We start from the raw sequence: 18,701 nt of genomic DNA on the forward strand, positions 1-18,701 counted from the left end.
TATTTGAAAAACGTGAAAACATATTCACTTTAAATGTGGTTACTTTTGTTCTTATTACCAGAAAAGGGCAAACCTTCAGCCGTGGTCAGCAACAGCACATCAACTACCCAAACCACTGTTACCGTCTCATCTCCGACCAGTCCAACCAACCAGGTGACCACGCCCACTTCACCTGTTAAAAAGGTATGCGACTCCACTGACCCGAATGATCAATACAGTAACAAAATGTTGTGTGCTATCATCTTTCTGCTCTACCACAATGTCAACACACGCCTGCTTTAAAAAAACAACACGGCAATTTTTGTTTTTAATTTTTCTTGTTCCCATTACAATAAACACAATGCTAATTGGGTGTAATTTATAATATTTCTACACTGCTATATGGCATATATAATGTTGAGGGAACAAGTGCATGAGTTCAGCTGTCACTGCATTTACTGACGTGGATAAAGAGACTAGCTCTATTTTGCCTATGAGGGATGCATCAGTGTGTGGATGAGTGTTCTCATGTTCTCCCTTCAGTCTGCTGCCCTCTGCTGTCCGAGTAATGTCAAAACTCATTTATTTAGGCTTGTCTTTTCTGTGGGTTAAAGCAGATTTCATAAAATACAACTGTAAATTAAATTAGGCGTTATTCAATTAAAGTAATTAAATATAAATACATTTAAAATGCTGTAAATAAGAGTGTTTACTTTACCACTATTATTAGTATTAATTTGTCTTATGTTAGCTTATTTTTATTTTATCTTTTTATTGAATTTTTAAACATTTTCTCTATTAAGAATATGAGAGGACAAATAAATGCATATCTTATCTTATTCCCCCGGGCAAAAACTACACTCATTATTATAGAGATTTTTAACACTTGTGAGGTGCTCATTTAGAAACTGCTCAGTATAGTTTTTAAAATATCAGGGATTTTTGTCCCCACCGCTTTGAGTGAAAAGAGGCCTTTGGCTTTAATGCTTCAAAATATTGATTAAAACTCCAAAAATGCCCTGTTTTCCGTTTGCAGCAAGCATTGTGTTTCCAACTTTGGCTGAAATGAGTTTCATTTGCTTCTGCTTCTTTGTTTATTGTGGCCTTTTCTGTTTCCTCTGTCCCTCACTCTCACTGCATTTCTCTTTCATCCCGGGCTCTTGCCTTGAATGGCTGTAGTTTGAATGTAACACTCCCCCCATGCCTGTGGCGGAGCCCGGCTGTCCTGCATTGTGGCGCCAAGGCTTGCGCAAAACTGGCATTTCTCTTGGTCCAAAAAAAACGATGGTGAGGCTTTGGTGTGCACTAGCGTTGTTCTGTCCTCGTTCATGCTATGAACACCGAGAGCTAACACTCATTTACCTCTGCGGTCTGCTCCAGGCGGTGATGGGGAACCTCCCATCTGCAGATTTACACTCTTCTCTCCTAGTGTTGTTTTCACTCTAATATGTACATGCACTGTGTTAATGTGATGTTTCTTCATGTTTATCATTATCATTTGACAAAGTATTATTATTACCGACTGGTCCTTGCACCTTAATTTTACCATCAACAATTCCTTTTAAAAGTGACTGTAAACCTTTCTGGAAAACTGCATCTTCTATTACAGCATGTTTTTCTTGGTTTAACTAAATGTTGCAGCTCCCTGAAATGACCCTTGGTTGAATTCAATGTGTTTGATTTTGTGATACTCACCACTCTCTTACACTCCTTGTTGGGTTTGTAGAAGCATGCTCTAAATCTTGCCTCACTTTTTGCCAGGTTGTTCAGCCTGCTGCAAAAGTCTCGTCTAAAGTGGAGGAGGAGAGGAAGGATGAATCTCCTGCGTCATGGCGCCTGGGTTTGAGGAAGACCGGCAGCTACGGTGCCCTGGCGGAGATCACGACTACAAAAGAAGCTCAAAGAGAGAAGGACACAACAGGAGTGATGCGCTCTGCTTCAAGTCCTCGTTTGTCCTCCTCTCTCGATAATAAAGATAAAGAGAAGGTCTGCTCCATATTCAAATCACCACTAAAAGAGATTAGTGGTTTGTGGACTAGAAAGTGATTGCGTATCTCTTTATTCAGGAGAAAGATAAAGGAACCCGACTTGCATATGTGGCTCCCACTATTCCCAGGAGACTGGCCAGTACATCAGATATAGATGAGAAGGAAAACAGGTAAGGCCTGGTGCTTCTGCACACATGCTATAGCACGAACAGCTCCTGCTCACTGCTGTGCTGCAAGGAAATGTTCACGTGGCTCGGCATGATGCGTGTGGCTCAAAATTACACCCTTCTACAATTTTCTATGGGGGACAGGACTCTGGGAATATTGAATAATAGACTAGAATAATAGAATTTGATATCTTAATACAGTCAGTCAGTCAGTGTATTGTAAAAACCTGGGATACTATTGTAGCTTGTGGTTCCATAGGGACTCTAGCACAAACCTAATACGCAGTGGCTCCTACACTCGGAGACGCTGGGATGAAGACCTGAAGAATAATGAAGGAAGCACCTCCACCAATCGAACCTCCAGCTACCAGCGCAGGTTAGACCCGGGGGACAACTTCCTCATTTTATCATGTACCCATCATTTGGAAAAAAGCTTTAAATCCAATGGTATACTAGAAGATCAAAAGCGTCACGCTTATTCTTTGACTAATGCATTACAAGGCAACAATACAAACATTGAAATAATATGGCAAACAAGCTTTTCACTGCTGACAATGTGTTTCTGCCCATGGATTGTGTAGATTGTCAAACTTGCACTAATATTGGTGTCAGTAGTCCTTTTTAAAGGTATGGTATGTAGCCTGAGCTCTTACACTTTCAGAAAATAAACTACAGTCACAACCAGAACCTTCAGAATTCCCTCACTGAGCTGCAGAGGCTGCACTCGTTTGATTGGCTTTGGGGATTCTTCACTTTAGGTTTAAACAAATAGGATTTGGGATTTGAAATCTAATGAGAGACTCGTGTGAGGTTTATTCTGCTTTCTGATTAGATAATCTTCTTGAAAACTAAAACACCAATTTGTCACGTTAACAATTTGGCCATACATTTTTCTTAAGAAAAAAATCATTTTTCTGCCATACTTGATAACAATATGTTTACTTTGTGTCTGGGGACACAGGCGGGTCATATTTATGAAATGTAAAATTTTAATCTTACATACCGTCCCTTTTAATGTTCACCACTGTGTGTTTTTTGTATGTTGTATTTGTGTGTGTTGTTTTTGTATGTGTGTGCACTACGCTAACAAACGTGTCTTGCCACCCACCTGCAAACACCACAGCACGTCTCATACGCTAGCGCTAGGGCGCAGCGGCAGCACGCGGGACGTGCCAGCCAAGTCCTCGTCCACCTCCAGCTTGGACCCTAACACCTGTAGTACTAAACCCTGGCAGCCACCCTCCTCTTACTACCAGTCTTACAGCATTTATCGCAGGTACAGGCTTCACACGGCTTCTCTCTTCTCTGTCCCCTCTGCTATTCATTTTTTGCATTTCATGTTGTTAATGTTTTATTGAATCTTTTTGTGAATTAGAAGCAGCCACATAAAACAAGCTGTTTTGATTACAAATAACCATATCAAATGGCATGTAATAATGAAAGTCTATTCTAACAGTGGCTCTTTTGGAAGAAGACAGGAGGATTTGAGCTCCTCAACCACTTCGTCGTCCACCACAACCACCACCACCTCATCTGTTACCTCACCCACAGGCCACCGAGGCCTGCTCTCAAGTTTGGGGTCATCCTCAGCCCGCACTGGCTCCACCAGTCTCACCAGCAGGTACAATTTATATTTGTTCTTTTCTTTTTTTTTGATATGCAAGCTCTCTACTACATACTTCCGGCGCTGGTGAGAGCCGGCTGCTCGTTGCAACACTCCCCCTCTCTTTCAAACTTTTTGTGCTCCATTTATTGTATTTTTGTAAATATTTTTGTACATTCACTTGTACGGCCGGGGCTCGTAGCCACGCGCTGGACCCGCTTTGATTCAACTTTATTTCGCTGGATTATTGCGTGTTTTTTGTAGTTATGATGTGCGCTGGCCCCGAGCCCCCCCGGCCTGCGCTTGTTTACCCAAAGGAACAGCTGCGGTGGTTTTCCCCCGCGACCGGCACGTAATCAGGGCTGATATTCTACGTAAGACACGGAGAGGCCGGAGAGCGGGGCTCAGACTCCGGGAAAAGAAGAGCTGCTTCAGACCTGGTCTCCCCGCCATCGTCACGGGAAACGTGAGGTCTCTCCAGAACAAGACGACGGAACTGGCGAGTCTCACGCGGTCCCAGAGGGAGTACAGGGACAGCAGCGTCATGCTTTTCACGGAGACGTGGTTATCCCCAGAAATGTCGGATTCTATTAGCGCTTTGGATCACTTTCATCTGCTGCGTGCTGATAGAACGAGGAAGAGTGGGAAGAAGAGAATATGGTGCAAATCTGACCATTGTACAGTAAAGGAGCAGCTATGTAACAAAGACATTGAACTGTTGGCATGTGGCCATATTATCTGCCCCGGGAGTTCTCACATGTGATTGTGATTGCTGTGTATGTGGCCCCCTCTGCTAATGCTGAAATGCTTGTGAAGCACTGCTCTCCTGCACCAGCAGGTTAGACACAGCACCCATAGGCCCTCTTCCTAGTCTCTGGTGACTTAAACCACACTTCTCCCTCTTCTGATCTGCCAACAAACACCCAATATGTTACCTGCCCCACCAGAGACAATAAAACACTGGACTTGTTCTTTGCCAACACCAAGGAGGCTTATTCCCCCTCCCCCCTCCCTCCCCTGGGAAGCTCGGACCTCATCTTGTACATCTGCGACCTCTGTATAAAAATCATCGTGCACAGGCAGCCTGTGGTGTCCCACGTGGTGAGGAGGTGGTCTGCTGAGAGCGAGGAGGCTCTGAGGGACTGCTTCAGCACCACTGTCTGGACTGAGCTTTATGACCAACAAGGGAAGGACATCAACACCATCACGGAGTCCTTCACGGACTACATAAACTTCTGCTTTGAAAACACTGTTCCCTCCCGGACGGTGCGTTGTTTTCCAAACAAGACGTGGATTAACCGTGAACTGAAGGCTCTGTTGAAGGAGAAGAAGAGAGCTTTCAGGTCAGGGAACAAGGAGGAGCTGGGGGCTGTGCAGAAGAAGCTGAGGAGGCAGGCGGAAGGCAGCTACAAGAGTAATATGGAGGATCAGCTGCAGCAGCAGAACATTCAGGGTGTGTGGAGGAGCCTGAAAACCATCTCAGGCTTCAAAGTTCCCCCAGTCCAGACAGGGACCTACAGTGGGTGAATGAACTGAATTCTCACTTCCTGAGATTTGATCAATCACCCATCCCTCCCCCTGCACAGCTGCATGCTCTCTCCCCCACAGCTGGACAATGGCCCATCCCCGTTCATCTTCACACCTCTGCTTGGGCCCATCAGCCCACCACTCCACCCGGACCCACCCATCCCCCCATTACACAGTCCCCCTGCCAACCACTGACAGAGCTGAAGAGGATTAAAGTAAAGAAGGCAACACGACCTGACGGCATCAGCCCCAGGCTCCTTAAGTCCTGCGCGTGTGGAGTTATGGAGCATGTCTTCAACATGAGCCTGAAGCTGAGGGTGGTACCACAGGTCTGGAAGACCTGTCTGGAACCTGTGCCCAAGACGCCGCGCGCCAAAGACCTCAACAGCTTCAGGCCGGTGGCTCTCACGTCCCAGCTGATGAAGACACTGGAGCGGCTAGTCCTGGATCACCTCCGCTCCACCATGAGCTCAGCCATGGATCCGCTGCAGTTCGCATACCGGCCTGGCATTGGAGTGGAGGACGCCGTCATCTCCCTGCTGCACCGCTCTCTCTCACCTGGAGAAGCCTGGCAGCGTTGTGAGGATTCTGTTCTTCGATCTTTCCAGCGCCTTCAACACCATCCAGCCGCTGCTCCTGAGGGACAAGCTGGAGACGGCTGGTGTGGAGTATGACCTGGCAGAGTGGATCCTGGACTACCTCACAGACCAACCCCAGTTTGTGAGAGCCCGGGACTGTGTGTCTGACACTCGGACCTGCAGTGTGGGGGCGCCCCAGGGCTCTGTCCTCGCGCCCTTTCTCTTCACCCACTACACTGCAAACTTCAGACATGACACGGACAGCTGTGTCCTGCAGAAGTTCTCTGACTCTGCCATCATCGGACTCATCACAGACAACAATGATGCGGAGTACAGAGGACTGGCGCAGGACTTTGTGGACTAGTGTCAGCGGAACCACCTCCTCATCAACGTGGGGAAGACCAAGGAGATGGTGGTGGACTTCTGCAGACGCCACCCCACTGCCCCCTCACCAGTGAACATCCAGGGAAGGGACATTGAGAGATTGGACTCATACAAGTACCTGGGTGCTCATCTGAACAACAAAACTGGGCTGGACTCGTAACACAGACGCACTGTACAGGAAGAGCCGGAGTCTGCTCTGCCTCCTGAGGAGGAGGAGGAGGAGGTCTTTTGGAGTGACAGCCCCCTGAAGACCTTCTACGGACCTTCTTCTGAGGAGGAGGCTGGACAAGGTCATCAAGAAGTCCAGCTTTGTCCTGGGCTGCGCTCTGGACTCGGTGCAAGAGGTGGAGGAGAGAAGGGTCCTGGCTAAACTCACATCTATGCTGGACCATGAGTCTCACCCTCTGCAGGACACTCTGTCCGCTCTGGAGAGCAGCTTCAGTGACAGACTGATCCACCCTCTCTGCGTGAAGGACAGGTTTCGCAGGTCTTTCCTTCCTGCTGCTGTCGGACTTTACAACAAACACTATTAGCCCTCAACACGTGTACTGACATAATCATGTGCAATACTGTCATAATCATGTGCAATACTCTCATATTAATGTGCAATTCTCTGACATAATGTGTTACTATTGTTACTATTTTTTTGTTTACAGTTATTTTATTACTTTGTTTACGGCTCCGCCGCACTTAGATTATTGATTTTTGATTTATAAATGAAATAAATTATTATACATTTTTTACAGTTTTTTTTAAGTACCGCCGACAACACAAAATGGCATTACATGAAATATAAAAAGCAATATTAAGTCACGATAAGAGCGCATGAAGCAATTTTTCGCCAAAATCCTGCGGGAGTCATTTATTTTGGAAAGCATTGTACTGAAGCGATGCGCGTATACGCCATGCATGATGGGTATTTAAAATGGCAACGCCACAGTGGCCAGTGCTCAGACCGTTCTATCTAGGGGCCATATCGTCTTGAAAAAATATGCAAGTGGTGATCGAGATGATACAGTTGGAGATGTACTAAACAGACACCTGCCCGACAAAATATGTGACTGCGATTTCATAGAAATCACCTGCAGCAGCACCGATGAGCGCCTCTGGACTCCTCCAAAGTGGATGCTGATGAAATGTCAACTCCGTGGCACCGAGACTTTGGTGCCAAATTCATCAAACGTGTTCTTTGACATATATATTTTTCCTGCCTGTCGCCATATTTCCTTGAATTATTATATGAATGTTTTATGAAGAAAACATTAAAACATATATTTATATTTCGCCCGCCTGTTCAATATATTTAATTTAAAAATCCGTAAACCAAGTAATAAAATAACTGCGGCCTTATTAAGAATATAAGGTTTTTAATAAGAGTTTTTATAAGAGCTTTTTCTATCAAGAGTTAGTTAAAAAGTTATCTTTGTTGTTTACTTCTGTACCTACTTTGTGTTTCAACACTGGCATTTCCCCATTGTGGGACAAATAAAGGCTCGTCTTATCTTATCTCATCTCATTTCTCTGCTGATCTGATTTGGATTCTTTTTTTCCTTTCTTGATTTTGTTTATTTGTTGTTTCTTAAAGGTACTGGTCAGATGAGAGCGCAGAGCGGGAAAAGGAGAAGGAGTCTGCTGCGGTTATTCCAACTATAAACACTGGCTCTACTACAACAGGCACAGCGACCACTACCACAAGCAACATACCTACCACTACCGCCAACACCGCCGGCACCGGGACTGGGCCCGAGCGACGGAGGTGAAGGATCAACAACATCATAAAGTTTTATGTCATTAGTTCACTAAATGGCCTCTAGACCAGTTATCTAGGGGCACATATTTCGCTGGAAACTCTTCAACCTGTTTGTGAAGAGAGAAATGTTTGTGTCAGAGTGCGTTCGAGTACATGTTGTAGTGCTGAAATAAGCCACCTGTCATGGAGGGAAGCTTTCGGAGTTTGGACTGCTTGAGTTTCCCTTATAAGGGAGATGTGCAGGAGCAACACTTTCCCCAAGGTCAAGGCTCCACATTGCACCAAATATGTTTCTTCGTTCCTGTGGCTAATAGGATTTCGCTCTTAAAGCTGAAAGTGCGTGGAAAAACTTGTGACTTCTTAAAAAGAACAATTGTATCCTTGGGTTTTAGAAAATAATCATATTATTACTCCAAGTTTGCACCGCATAGAATTAATCAGTCTGACAATTTACTCCATTGACGTGAGACACATGTTCCGCAGGCATATCGACTCGGCCTTTAGTGTGTGAGCATTCTCTCAACATTGCAGTGAACTCAATAATTAAAGGTGGTATGGACGATTTTTTTCAGCAAATTTTTTATCATATTTCCTCGTGGCGTGGATAAATCATTTGTCCTGCCACGTATCAATCATGAAACGCACCTATCGCTCACCTGCTGCCGCGTGCGGTTTGTGCTCACGTTTCCGCGTGCCTAAGCGCATGGATCTATCATAATATAGTTCCCTCAGTGTACGGGGCAAAATGAAGACTGAGAAAGACAGTTCGAGCTGACGCAGAAGTGGACAGAAATCTACGGGAGACGAGCGATGTGATGCGCTCCGTTGCGCTAATAAACAAACGCACGTGTGTGTTGTATCAGTCCGCACGGGGGAGTGCGCATGCGCACTTCCGCCTGCGTTCTCAAATCGCCGAAAAATCGTCCATACCGCCTTTAAGCTTGCTCTAAAAATCTAATTGGAGAGAATGTTCGGGTTTTTGTCCCATATGCTGCTTTTACAAGAATCTCTATGGGGTACAAACAACATTTAAACCAAACTTAAACAACAACAACAACAATAACCTCTCATGCTCTTGGTGTAAATGTTTTCTTCCATTTTGTGCACTGCCTGGTTTAATATATTTCTGTCTTTTTAGGTCTTATCTAACACCAGTACGAGATGAGGAATCTGAATCCCAGAGAAAAGCTCGCTCCAGGCAAGCTCGACAGTCCAGAAGGTCCACACAGGTTAGATGCCACCTTTTTTATTACTCACAAAAATGTAAGATAACATTTATTGGCCCCACTGTGAGGAAATGTCAATGTTGCAAAAAACAGCGGCCGGGAGAGGCCTGTCTTACATCTTCAAGAAGACCAATGTTCCGTTGTTCAAATCTAGGCTCAAAACAGTTCCGTTTGACTGAAATCTTAAATGTCATGATACGCATCATGCACGTGTCTCCATCCTTCTCAATGCAAAAATGAGAGATATGCACTGAAAAACAACATTAAAACGGCACTGCAGCCTCGTCGTGGCAACCCCCTGAGCAGACAGAGTAACAGAGAACTGCCCCAGGACGGAGCGCGTGCCTGGACAGAGCAGACGGTGGTCAATACCGTGTAAGTGTTTCCAACAAGTCAATCTGGCTAAACATTTCACCTGCTGTAAAGATGCAGAAACATTTGTTTATGCAGTGAATAATCTCACACGTGAAATATGAAAAGCTTTAACGCATCAAGCAGTTCACCTCGTATGAAGATATGAGATTTCTGAATCGTTACATCCCTAGTCTGAAATTGTTTTATCTTCCGTTTTAAAGTTAAAACATGTAATCATATTTGTTTGTATCGTGCTTTGACCACCTTGTTCTGTAAACCACTTTGAATTACTTGGTGTACTTGCCTGAAAGCCCACATATTGTGTACTATGGACTGACGCATACTTTGGACTTTTCAGGGCGTTACTCTGACTGATCTACAAGAAGCTGAAAAAACAATAGGCAAAAATCGTCCCACAACAAAAACTCGTGAAGAGGAGAAGGAGGAGAAACAGGACAAAGAAAAGCAGGAGGAGAAGAAGGAGACGGAGACGAAGGAGGAGGACTATAGGTCCAAGTATCGCAGCCTTGACGAGGTGAGCATTTGGCTATAATATTAGAAGCGGTGTAAATTGATGGTCATTGTAATGTTTTGTTGTTGTTGTTTTTTACCCCACCAGCGTTACCGAACTCCATCCTCAACTTCAACCTCCAGCCTTTCAACAGTCAGCACCACCTCGTCCTACTCCAGCTCCCTGAACAGACCCAACAGTCTGACGGGCATCACCTCCTCCTACAGCCGCTCCTACAGAGACGCAGAGAAAGGTAGTCTCAAGAAACATTTACAATGAGTTTCAACTGTGATTATTTGTGTTATTAAGACGAAATGAAATGCCGTCAATACTAAATCATTGAATTGAACATGGATAATAAAAACCTTCATAGTTGCCATTTAATACAACAAAAATAGTGGTGTCCAGACTTTGGAGGAAGAAAGATTTTACTCGATGAATGGCTGAGAATCTATAATTTTCCATTAACTGCATATATTCAAGATCTAGTATGTTTCACATATCGGTTCAACCGTTGTTTTGTGATTTAGAAATGGAGAAGAAGGAGGAGGACAAAGACGGGGAGGACAAGTCTCAACCACGCTCCATACGGGATCGCAGGCGGCCCCGAGAGAAGCGACGATCCACCGGTGTCTCGTTCTGGACCCAAGATGTGAGGGAGTCGTTTATGTCCTAAATTATTCATAACGTTGTTCTCGAACGTCGTGTACCTTGACAAATGTCCGCCTTTGAACACCCGGAGACCTGATCTGACTGACCCTTGTGTCCGCGGTCTTAATTGTAGGGTGATGAAAATGAGCCGGAGCGGCAGTCTGATTCAGAGGAAGGCAGCACCAAAGGAGACTCGCAGGTAACGCCCCCCCACACATGCACACGCACGCACACGCGCGCCTTTGTAGAGATCAAACTGACTCTAAAATGGCTGCCCTCCTGTCAAACTGCTAGATCGACCAGTCCTGTGCCATCTTGTATTTGGTGTGATTTAATCCTGACACTTTTACGTCTTTTATCTTAATACTTAATACTATACGATGTCACCTCAGCCTGATATTGCTCAAAGTGCATTTATAGATTTTTATGTTTTATTATTATTGCTTCACTTAATTAGACTTATGTTAAATATTCTGTTTTACGTCAGTCAAGTGGTATATTATGCACACTAGAAACACAGTTTGTGTTTTTTTTAAGACTATAAAGGCGTTGCTTTGTATTTTTAGTGCCAAATCATTGCCATCAGTTTTGACCCTTACAGTAAGGTTGCTAAGTAGCCGCTAACCCGAGTTGTATGTGCTTTCTGCTATTCATGTTCAACCAGGAAGTACAATTATAAACGTCAGAAAAAAATTCTAAATTCTTTCTATATAATCCTGTTATATTCAAAGTCGAACCTTGATTTATTGATTGATTTTATGACTAAATGTGTGGTTAAGTGTTTAGTTAATTGATAAGTTAACATATAAGAATCATACCCTGACATGATGCTTACTGCGTGGTGGGAAAAAAATAATACAAATTTGAGAAACTCCTCCTATGCAAACTCTACCTTTTGTTACTGAAACATATTTTCTGTTACCCTTTTTTTTCATTTGACCTCTTTGTTTTTGTTGCAGAGTGACAGATTGTCGAGGTAAGCTCTTTTTTAATGATTTAAACAAATGAATACTACTGTCCAGCAGTTCATCTTTAGACCGTAACGATACTCTTTTCCGCTGCAGCTACGAGAGTCGAAGACCGTACTCGAGCCGACACGATAGAGATGACGCCAACGACTATAAAAAGGTATAAATCTCACCATTCCCCATTTTGAGTCAAACCCCTGCATCATGTCGTACGTACGCACTCATCTACTCCGCGTGATGTTTCCTACAGCTTTATGAGCAGATCTTGGCTGAGAACGAGAAGTTGAAATCGCAGCTTCGGGACACAGACCTGGAGTTGACGGATTTGAAGCTACAACTAGAGAAGGCCACACAGGTGCAGTAATAATAATGGCCTGGCTTGTTTCAGTGTTGTGACTGAACATACACGTGTCAACAGCCCGTTTCTGTTGTTGCAGAGGCAAGAACGATATGCTGACCGGTCGCAGCTGGAGATTGAGAAAAGGGTAATGACAAAGCGAGCCTTGTATTGTACCGCACTGGTAACCCTGTGGTCACTGTCGATCATTAGTGTAACATTCCCCATGAATTTATGTCTGAAGGTCACAAGCAGACCCCAATATCATCTGGGTATGACTTAGTTTGAGTTTTGTATGAGACTGTCTCTGCTGCTGGCTGCCACGTTGCACACGCCCTCTCCACGGGGCGTTTAGTGCTCCTCTGCCCGGGACACTGCCACCTTCTTCTACACTGGTCTTAAACCTCTGAGGCAGTGTGGTCACAAACATAGAGCCGACGTGTATTCCTGTGTGTGTGTGTGTTTGTGTATGTGCACTTGCTTTTGTGTAATCATTGTTGTTGTTTTGTGGGAATCTATCTTTGCTCTTTACGTCACTCAATCCTAATCCATATTATCATAATTATTCATTTGGCATATTTTAACTCTTAAGATCATTGCAAGAAACTCACTTATTTTTTTTGTCCCCGGTTAAAATAATTACAAAAATGTATTTCTTGAACCCATTAATTCTTTACATTTGTATTTAATTTCACCCCCTGTATTTTAATTGTAATCCTTGTCATTCCCATGTGAAGGTATCATCTCCATCACTGACATGCATCTGAACACTTCTAACTCCTCACACCTCCCTTTAGCTTGAACTGGCTGTTGTCTGCTCACACCTCACGAGTGTGTGTTCACGAGTGTGTGTTCACGAGTGTGTGTTCACGAGTGTGTGTCCACAACTGTGTGTGTGTGTCTGTGTCTGTGTGTGTGACTGACTGTGTGTGTGACTGACTGACTGACTGTGTGTCTGACTGACTGACTGACTGACTGACTGTGTGTGACTGACTGTGTGTGTGTGACTGACTGACTGACTGACTGTGTGTGTGTGTGACTGACTGACTGACTGTGTGTGTGACTGACTGACTGTGTGTGTGACTGACTGACTGTGTGACTGACTTACTGACTGTGTGACTGACTGACTGTGTGTGACTGACTGACTGACTGTGTGTGTGTGACTGACTGACTGTGTGTGTGACTGACTGACTGACTGTGTGTGACTGACTGACTGACTGACTGTGTGTGACTGACTGACTGACTGACTGTGTGTGTGACTGACTGACTGTGTGTGTGACTGACTGACTGTGTGTGACTGACTGACTGTGTGTGTGACTGACTGACTGTGTGACTGACTGACTGACTGTGTGACTGACTGACTGACTGACTGTGTGTGTGTGACTGACTGACTGTGTGTGTGAGACTGACTGACTGACTGACTGACTGTGTGACTGACTGACTGACTGACTGACTGTGTGTGTGAGACTGACTGACTGACTGACTGTGTGTGTGAGACTGACTGACTGACTGACTGTGTGTGTGAGACTGACTGACTGACTGACTGTGTGTGTGAGACTGACTGACTGACTGACTGTGTGTGTGAGACTGACTGACTGACTGACTGTGTGTGTGACTCCAAAGCTCCTACACTTTTACCTCACATAAACAAACACCTTTTTGTTTTGAATACTTTCAATAATGAGTTTTCTTTCTCCCGTCACGCAGGAAAGAAGAGCTCTAGAAAGGAAGATATCTGAAATGGAGGAGGAACTTAAGGTATTACGCACACATCTTATCAAGGAATCATGTTGAATCTTTGAATATATTTAAAGTGCAGTTAAATTATATAATAACTTGACAGATTTGATTTAATGAATGAATGAATTAATGGTTTTCTCTGTGTGTCATGATTAGATCTTACAGTATGTCATGCATCTCTATGTACAAGTTTCATGTGTTGCCAAACGCACTTTGTCAGTTTGCCCCCATAGTCTAATACTTTTCCTTTTCTGTTCTTTTCCTCCTCTGGTTCTTCTTTTCTGTTTTTGTATGGGTTTCTTTCTTGTCCTGTCCTTCATTAATTCATTCCATTATTTCCATTCTGTTGCCTTCTGTGGTCATTCTATGGCCCTGTCTTGTGGTTACTACCCCTCCCTGCAGAACCTCCCCCAGGTAAAGCAGGTTCAGGCCCTGCGGCAGGTCAAGGAGCGGCTGCAGGCTGAGAACCGGGCCCTGTCTCGTGTGGTGGCCAAGCTCTCGCAGTCCGCCTGCAGTCAGCTGCCCAGCGTCGACCTCTAAAGCACCACCATCTCCTCTTGGTCTTCTTTCCTCCCCTCCCCAACCCTACCCTTCTTCTCATGCATCATACTCTCACTGCCCCGCGCACAGACAGGCAGGTGCTCCCGCCACAGGTGCCCCTTCTTTGATCGCTTGACCTCCCCAGAGCGTTTGGTTTTTAAAATGGGGAGACAGTCTTTTTCAGACAGGACACTTTCATTTTACCGTTTCTTTCCGTGATCTACCAATACGTTTTTCAGATATCTGCAATTCGTCCTAAAGAGTTGCATGATGCAGGGAAGGGGCCGTAAAAGAAAGTGTCCTCTGTTCTTGTGCGGCTCCAAAACGAGAGCACAGTTTTACAGTTTGCTTTGTTCTGGCTTCTTTGCATGAAGTGGCTTCATGAACTCTTGGCCCAAATTCTCAGACGGAACTTGTGTGATTTCCCCAGCTGAGTTTCCCAAATAGTTTTCCATAAGTTAATTTGACATCATCACATCCTTGAGCCAAGTGCATGCACAGACAGGTTTATTGAGTTGCTGCGTTTGCATTTTGCTTTTGGGAAGAATCCAAAACCGATTGCATCAACAATGTAGTATTTTTTTTAACCTTTTTTGTTTATGTAATAATATAAATCAAAGTGTTTGGGTTTAATTTCCCACCAAACTGTATAAACAAAATCCCTTCAAATGTATAACATGTTTTGTATTATCCCGTTCGGTTTTACTGTATCTGCAAATACACATTTTTTGCATCTTCCCGTTTGGTTGAGCTGCACTAACATTCGGTATATTGAATGTTTGGAGTTGCCACAAAGGCGTATTCTGCTTCAATAAAACAAAATAATAACTGTAGCAAAAGGATTTACATTCACAATGATGATGAAAAGTGTCAAAGAACCTCCGTTTGTGGTTTTGTTTTTGTGACTGCCCAGTGTGCAGCCAGTGTGCATGGCTTTCTGAGGAACTTTGGCCTCTGATGTGTTCGCTCTCTCTGCTCTCTCCCTCGACATGGCACAAGGATGTGATTTTACAAAGGAGGCCAGTTAAAACATGATGCAACTGAAATAGAGTGCAATTAACAGTTTGCACAACCGGCCTGACTGGTTAAACACCACTGTCTGTTCAGACCTGTCTAAGCTAAGTTTGTCTTTCTCTCTCCCCTTCCCTCTTTCCCCTTTTTTTTTCCTTTTCAGATGCTCCCAGACTTGAAAGCAGACAACCAGCGACTAAAGGACGAGAATGGAGCGCTCATTCGTGTCATTAGCAAGCTTTCAAAGTAGAGCAGGACCCCCACCCTGTTTTCTGCACCCCTAGTCCCCCTTCGCAGTGACTAATGGAATTGCACATTTAGATATTAATTGCAACAGACATCAGAGACAAGACTCCTTTTTTTTTTTTTTTTCATTTACTCTTCACAACTCGTAAGCTCCCTTTGCTCAAAGCTGCAGTGCCCATTCTCCATACATCCTCTGCTCCAAATCTACATCATACCCACGCTCCCAAACGAATCACTGAGTTTACAACGGAAAATGCTTGTGTGATGAGCATGTCAAAGCATTGTGGGCGGGGAAGCCGAAAAACTATTTAACCAATAAGCCTTATTTTGTAGAAAAAAAACACTTGCATCAACCCGTCTCGGCTCTCACTGAAGAACAGATATTATTCATCACCTGATTTTATTTGTGCCACAATCTCTTATTTGTATCTTTTTGTTTCCTTTTTTGCTTTTTGTAAGCATTGTTTGCCGTGCAGTTTCCCCTGTGTCTCCCTGTGTGCCCTCCAAGTGCCACCTCCGCCCTTCGCCCAGCGCAGGAAGCCCCCCCCCCCCCTTCCTCCAAGAGGGAAAACTGTACTTCTTGCTTTAGCAATTTGAGGCAAAACTGGTGGAATTTAAGCTTTCATTGTATGTGCAATATGCATTTATTTTTTTAATGCTTTAATTATGAGTCCATCACAAGTAGATTTTCCACCACATCCATGGCCCGCTCTCCTGCCCTTTTTTATTTTAAGTTTGTAGTGTAGTCAGTTATACTCTTCACTTGTTTTAGCAGGTACTGAGTGATGCTGTATATACCTGTATGTGTTTGTTTGAGATCAGCACATGGCATGCATTTAGCTTTCCCGTCTGTTACTATTAAACTTATACAAATTCCAGAGATCAAGAGGTGTGTTTTAATTATATTATTTAGAGACAAACAGAAGAGCCTCTCTTAAGGAGATTGCAGCTATGTTTCGTGCTTTATGGTTTTAAGTAACTTTTCACATAATTGTGAGATAAGCGCTTTTCTACATTTCACTTTCTGTCTTGGAAGAAGGCTCTTTGTTTTCTTTCCATTTTAAAGCTGTAGTATTATAGCCAAGATGTTGCTAACCCAGTCTTTTTTACAATGTCTTCATGCACTGTCAATGCCATGTGAGGATTCCTGATGTCAGGATTAAGCTGATGCCACCAATATTCCACACATGTAAATCATTGTATGCATTTCAGTGGCCTTTTTAAGGATATTTTAGTAAAAGAAAGTCACTGGGGATGGATGACCATCTACTTTGGTTTAGACTTGTGTTTGTTTTTTCATGCAAAATAGATGTGTGGCTTATGACATGCAAGCTGTGCTGTGACTACCAACCACTGAAGAGTTCATTAAAATAAAGTTGTACATTGTAAAGATTCCACATTGTCTGCATGCTTTGAACACATTTTTAGCAAATAGAAAGACACATTGAGTCAGTGGAGGAGGATGACATATCCCAGCATTTCTGATATAAAAAAGACAGACTTAAAATGAGATCCTTTTATGTTTTCTACATTTGGTGTTCATCCTGAAACACACTACTGAAACACATCAGCAGATGGCGTCACATTCACAAACTCAGTTTGAAGCTTTAACTAGCTATACTGTATATGAAGTTGTAATCAGTAATGGGATAAAAGGAATACAATGTTCACAAATGATGTATTCCTTCAGATAATCTCTTTCAATTGTAGCTTGAATTTGAGAATTTAAGTGAAGATAAAACCAGGGAGAGCCATCTCATAATTGCCTGGGCATGATTCACCCGCCCTGGCAACAAGGTCCAGGGTTAGTACAATTATTTGAAGAAAATAATGTTTCCTGCATGCTCCCAAATCCCAGCATAAATGTCTTTCATTCAGGGATTTTAGCACTGCATTTTGCCACAAATCATTGTCTAAAACATTATATAAAACATGAAACAATCAATGCTATAAAAAGGGTCTTGTGTTGAGAAACAATTTAAGGATTTGTAATTGAAGTTAAAATAAGACCAGATACACCTTTATTTGTCCGACAATTTTAGCTTGCTGTTATTAAAAAAAACACGATGTATTTATAAACACATGTATTTAAAATGGTGAATTGTTATTTTATTGAGCTTATTAATGTGTATTTTTAGTGTGTGCGCACCTGGCAGAGACTGCAGATAGAAAGTAACTGTAGCTAAATCACAGAACAGTTTTTTTATTGTAAGGTTAAGATGTAATATGTCCCCTGGCAAATAAAGAATAAACAAACAAACTAAAAATGAGGAAAATGCATACATAAAAGACAACTATGCCACAGGGACTTTGAGAAAAGCCAGAGTGCTGAATGATGGTCCGTGGTGGCTGTGGTTTGTGATGACGCTCTGTGTTTTTTGAGGTTGGAAATATGTCCATAAAAAAGTAACAGGATCCTTGACAACTGCTGTCACGCACACGCTCTTATTGTCAGCACATTTGATCCTGTCGTTGGCCCAATCTCTCCTGCTCTTTTCCACCATAAAGTGCAAACAATCCTGAACAAACCTCCCTTTTCCCAGTGGCACTTTTAAACCCACTGACTTAGACACAGAGGATGAGCAAAACCCCTTGAGGAGCCGAGGACAGACAGCAGCAGGGATCCTCTCGCATGACAAACAATGACAAATGGAGGCATTGTGATAAAGTGACAGCTCGAGTCTGTCAGTGAAACAAAGACAAACACTCTTGAAAAGAAAAGGCTGATTTAAAGGAGTGAGTAAAGAGGGAGATACAGAGATGCAGCAGCAGATTCTTGGGCTATAGTCGTGAGATAAATGATTCTGAATGTGCTCCCTGTGTTTTCCAAGACTGTCTCAGGCTTTTTCACACTGTCCAAAGACATCCAAGTTTTGTTGTTGTCCTCTACATTTGACCCTTCTTACAAAACACACGAGCAAAGAGTTATGTTTAGCTCCATTGTGTTTATTAGAATTATTACTGTATATAAGAGTGTAATGTGTCTATTATTAATATTTACATTTTACATTTATACTAGATTTAAATATATTCATGCAGATTTAAGCATATTTTTAAGGGAAGTTTTTATTATTCCACTTCTGTTAATAATATGTGTTGCAACACTGGAATGTCCCCATTGTGGGACAACAATAAAGGTTC

The 18,701-nt window shown here is 43.3% G+C and overlaps 1 protein-coding gene across 10 annotated transcripts in view; it reads left to right on the forward strand.

Annotated features, from left to right (window-relative positions):
• The window catches only part of ppp1r12a (protein phosphatase 1, regulatory subunit 12A), a 43,100-nt gene extending 26,145 nt beyond the window's left edge, over positions 1 to 16,955 (forward strand). Inside the window, exons 9-28 of one of the 10 annotated variants that reach the window (XM_072453661.1) lie at positions 62 to 183; positions 1,159 to 1,266; positions 1,741 to 1,965; positions 2,046 to 2,137; positions 2,394 to 2,510; positions 3,258 to 3,410; positions 3,591 to 3,755; positions 7,812 to 7,982; positions 9,115 to 9,205; positions 9,915 to 10,091; positions 10,176 to 10,320; positions 10,598 to 10,719; positions 10,852 to 10,917; positions 11,678 to 11,694; positions 11,783 to 11,846; positions 11,937 to 12,041; positions 12,124 to 12,171; positions 12,268 to 12,295; positions 13,731 to 13,781; positions 14,166 to 14,373. In XM_072453661.1, the coding sequence (XP_072309762.1) occupies positions 62 to 183; positions 1,159 to 1,266; positions 1,741 to 1,965; positions 2,046 to 2,137; positions 2,394 to 2,510; positions 3,258 to 3,410; positions 3,591 to 3,755; positions 7,812 to 7,982; positions 9,115 to 9,205; positions 9,915 to 10,091; positions 10,176 to 10,320; positions 10,598 to 10,719; positions 10,852 to 10,917; positions 11,678 to 11,694; positions 11,783 to 11,846; positions 11,937 to 12,041; positions 12,124 to 12,171; positions 12,268 to 12,295; positions 13,731 to 13,762 (2,048 nt within the window). In that variant the 3' untranslated portion in view covers positions 13,763 to 13,781; positions 14,166 to 14,373. Of the gene's footprint in view, positions 1 to 61; positions 184 to 1,158; positions 1,267 to 1,740; positions 1,966 to 2,045; positions 2,138 to 2,393; positions 2,511 to 3,257; positions 3,411 to 3,590; positions 3,756 to 7,811; positions 7,983 to 9,114; positions 9,206 to 9,914; positions 10,092 to 10,175; positions 10,321 to 10,597; positions 10,720 to 10,851; positions 10,918 to 11,677; positions 11,695 to 11,740; positions 11,847 to 11,936; positions 12,042 to 12,123; positions 12,172 to 12,267; positions 12,296 to 13,730; positions 13,782 to 14,165; positions 14,374 to 15,477 lie in introns of those variants that run through there. The other 9 variants (XM_072453659.1, XM_072453656.1, XM_072453655.1 and 6 more) reach the window with 9 other exon arrangements.
• Positions 16,956 to 18,701: the final 1,746 nt, after the last annotated feature.

This window comes from Eucyclogobius newberryi, unplaced genomic scaffold, assembly GCF_026437365.1.
Source record: "Eucyclogobius newberryi isolate DKJ021-1_F unplaced genomic scaffold, fEucNew1.0.hap1 SCAF_2, whole genome shotgun sequence".
Lineage (NCBI taxonomy): Eukaryota > Metazoa > Chordata > Actinopteri > Gobiiformes > Gobiidae > Eucyclogobius > Eucyclogobius newberryi.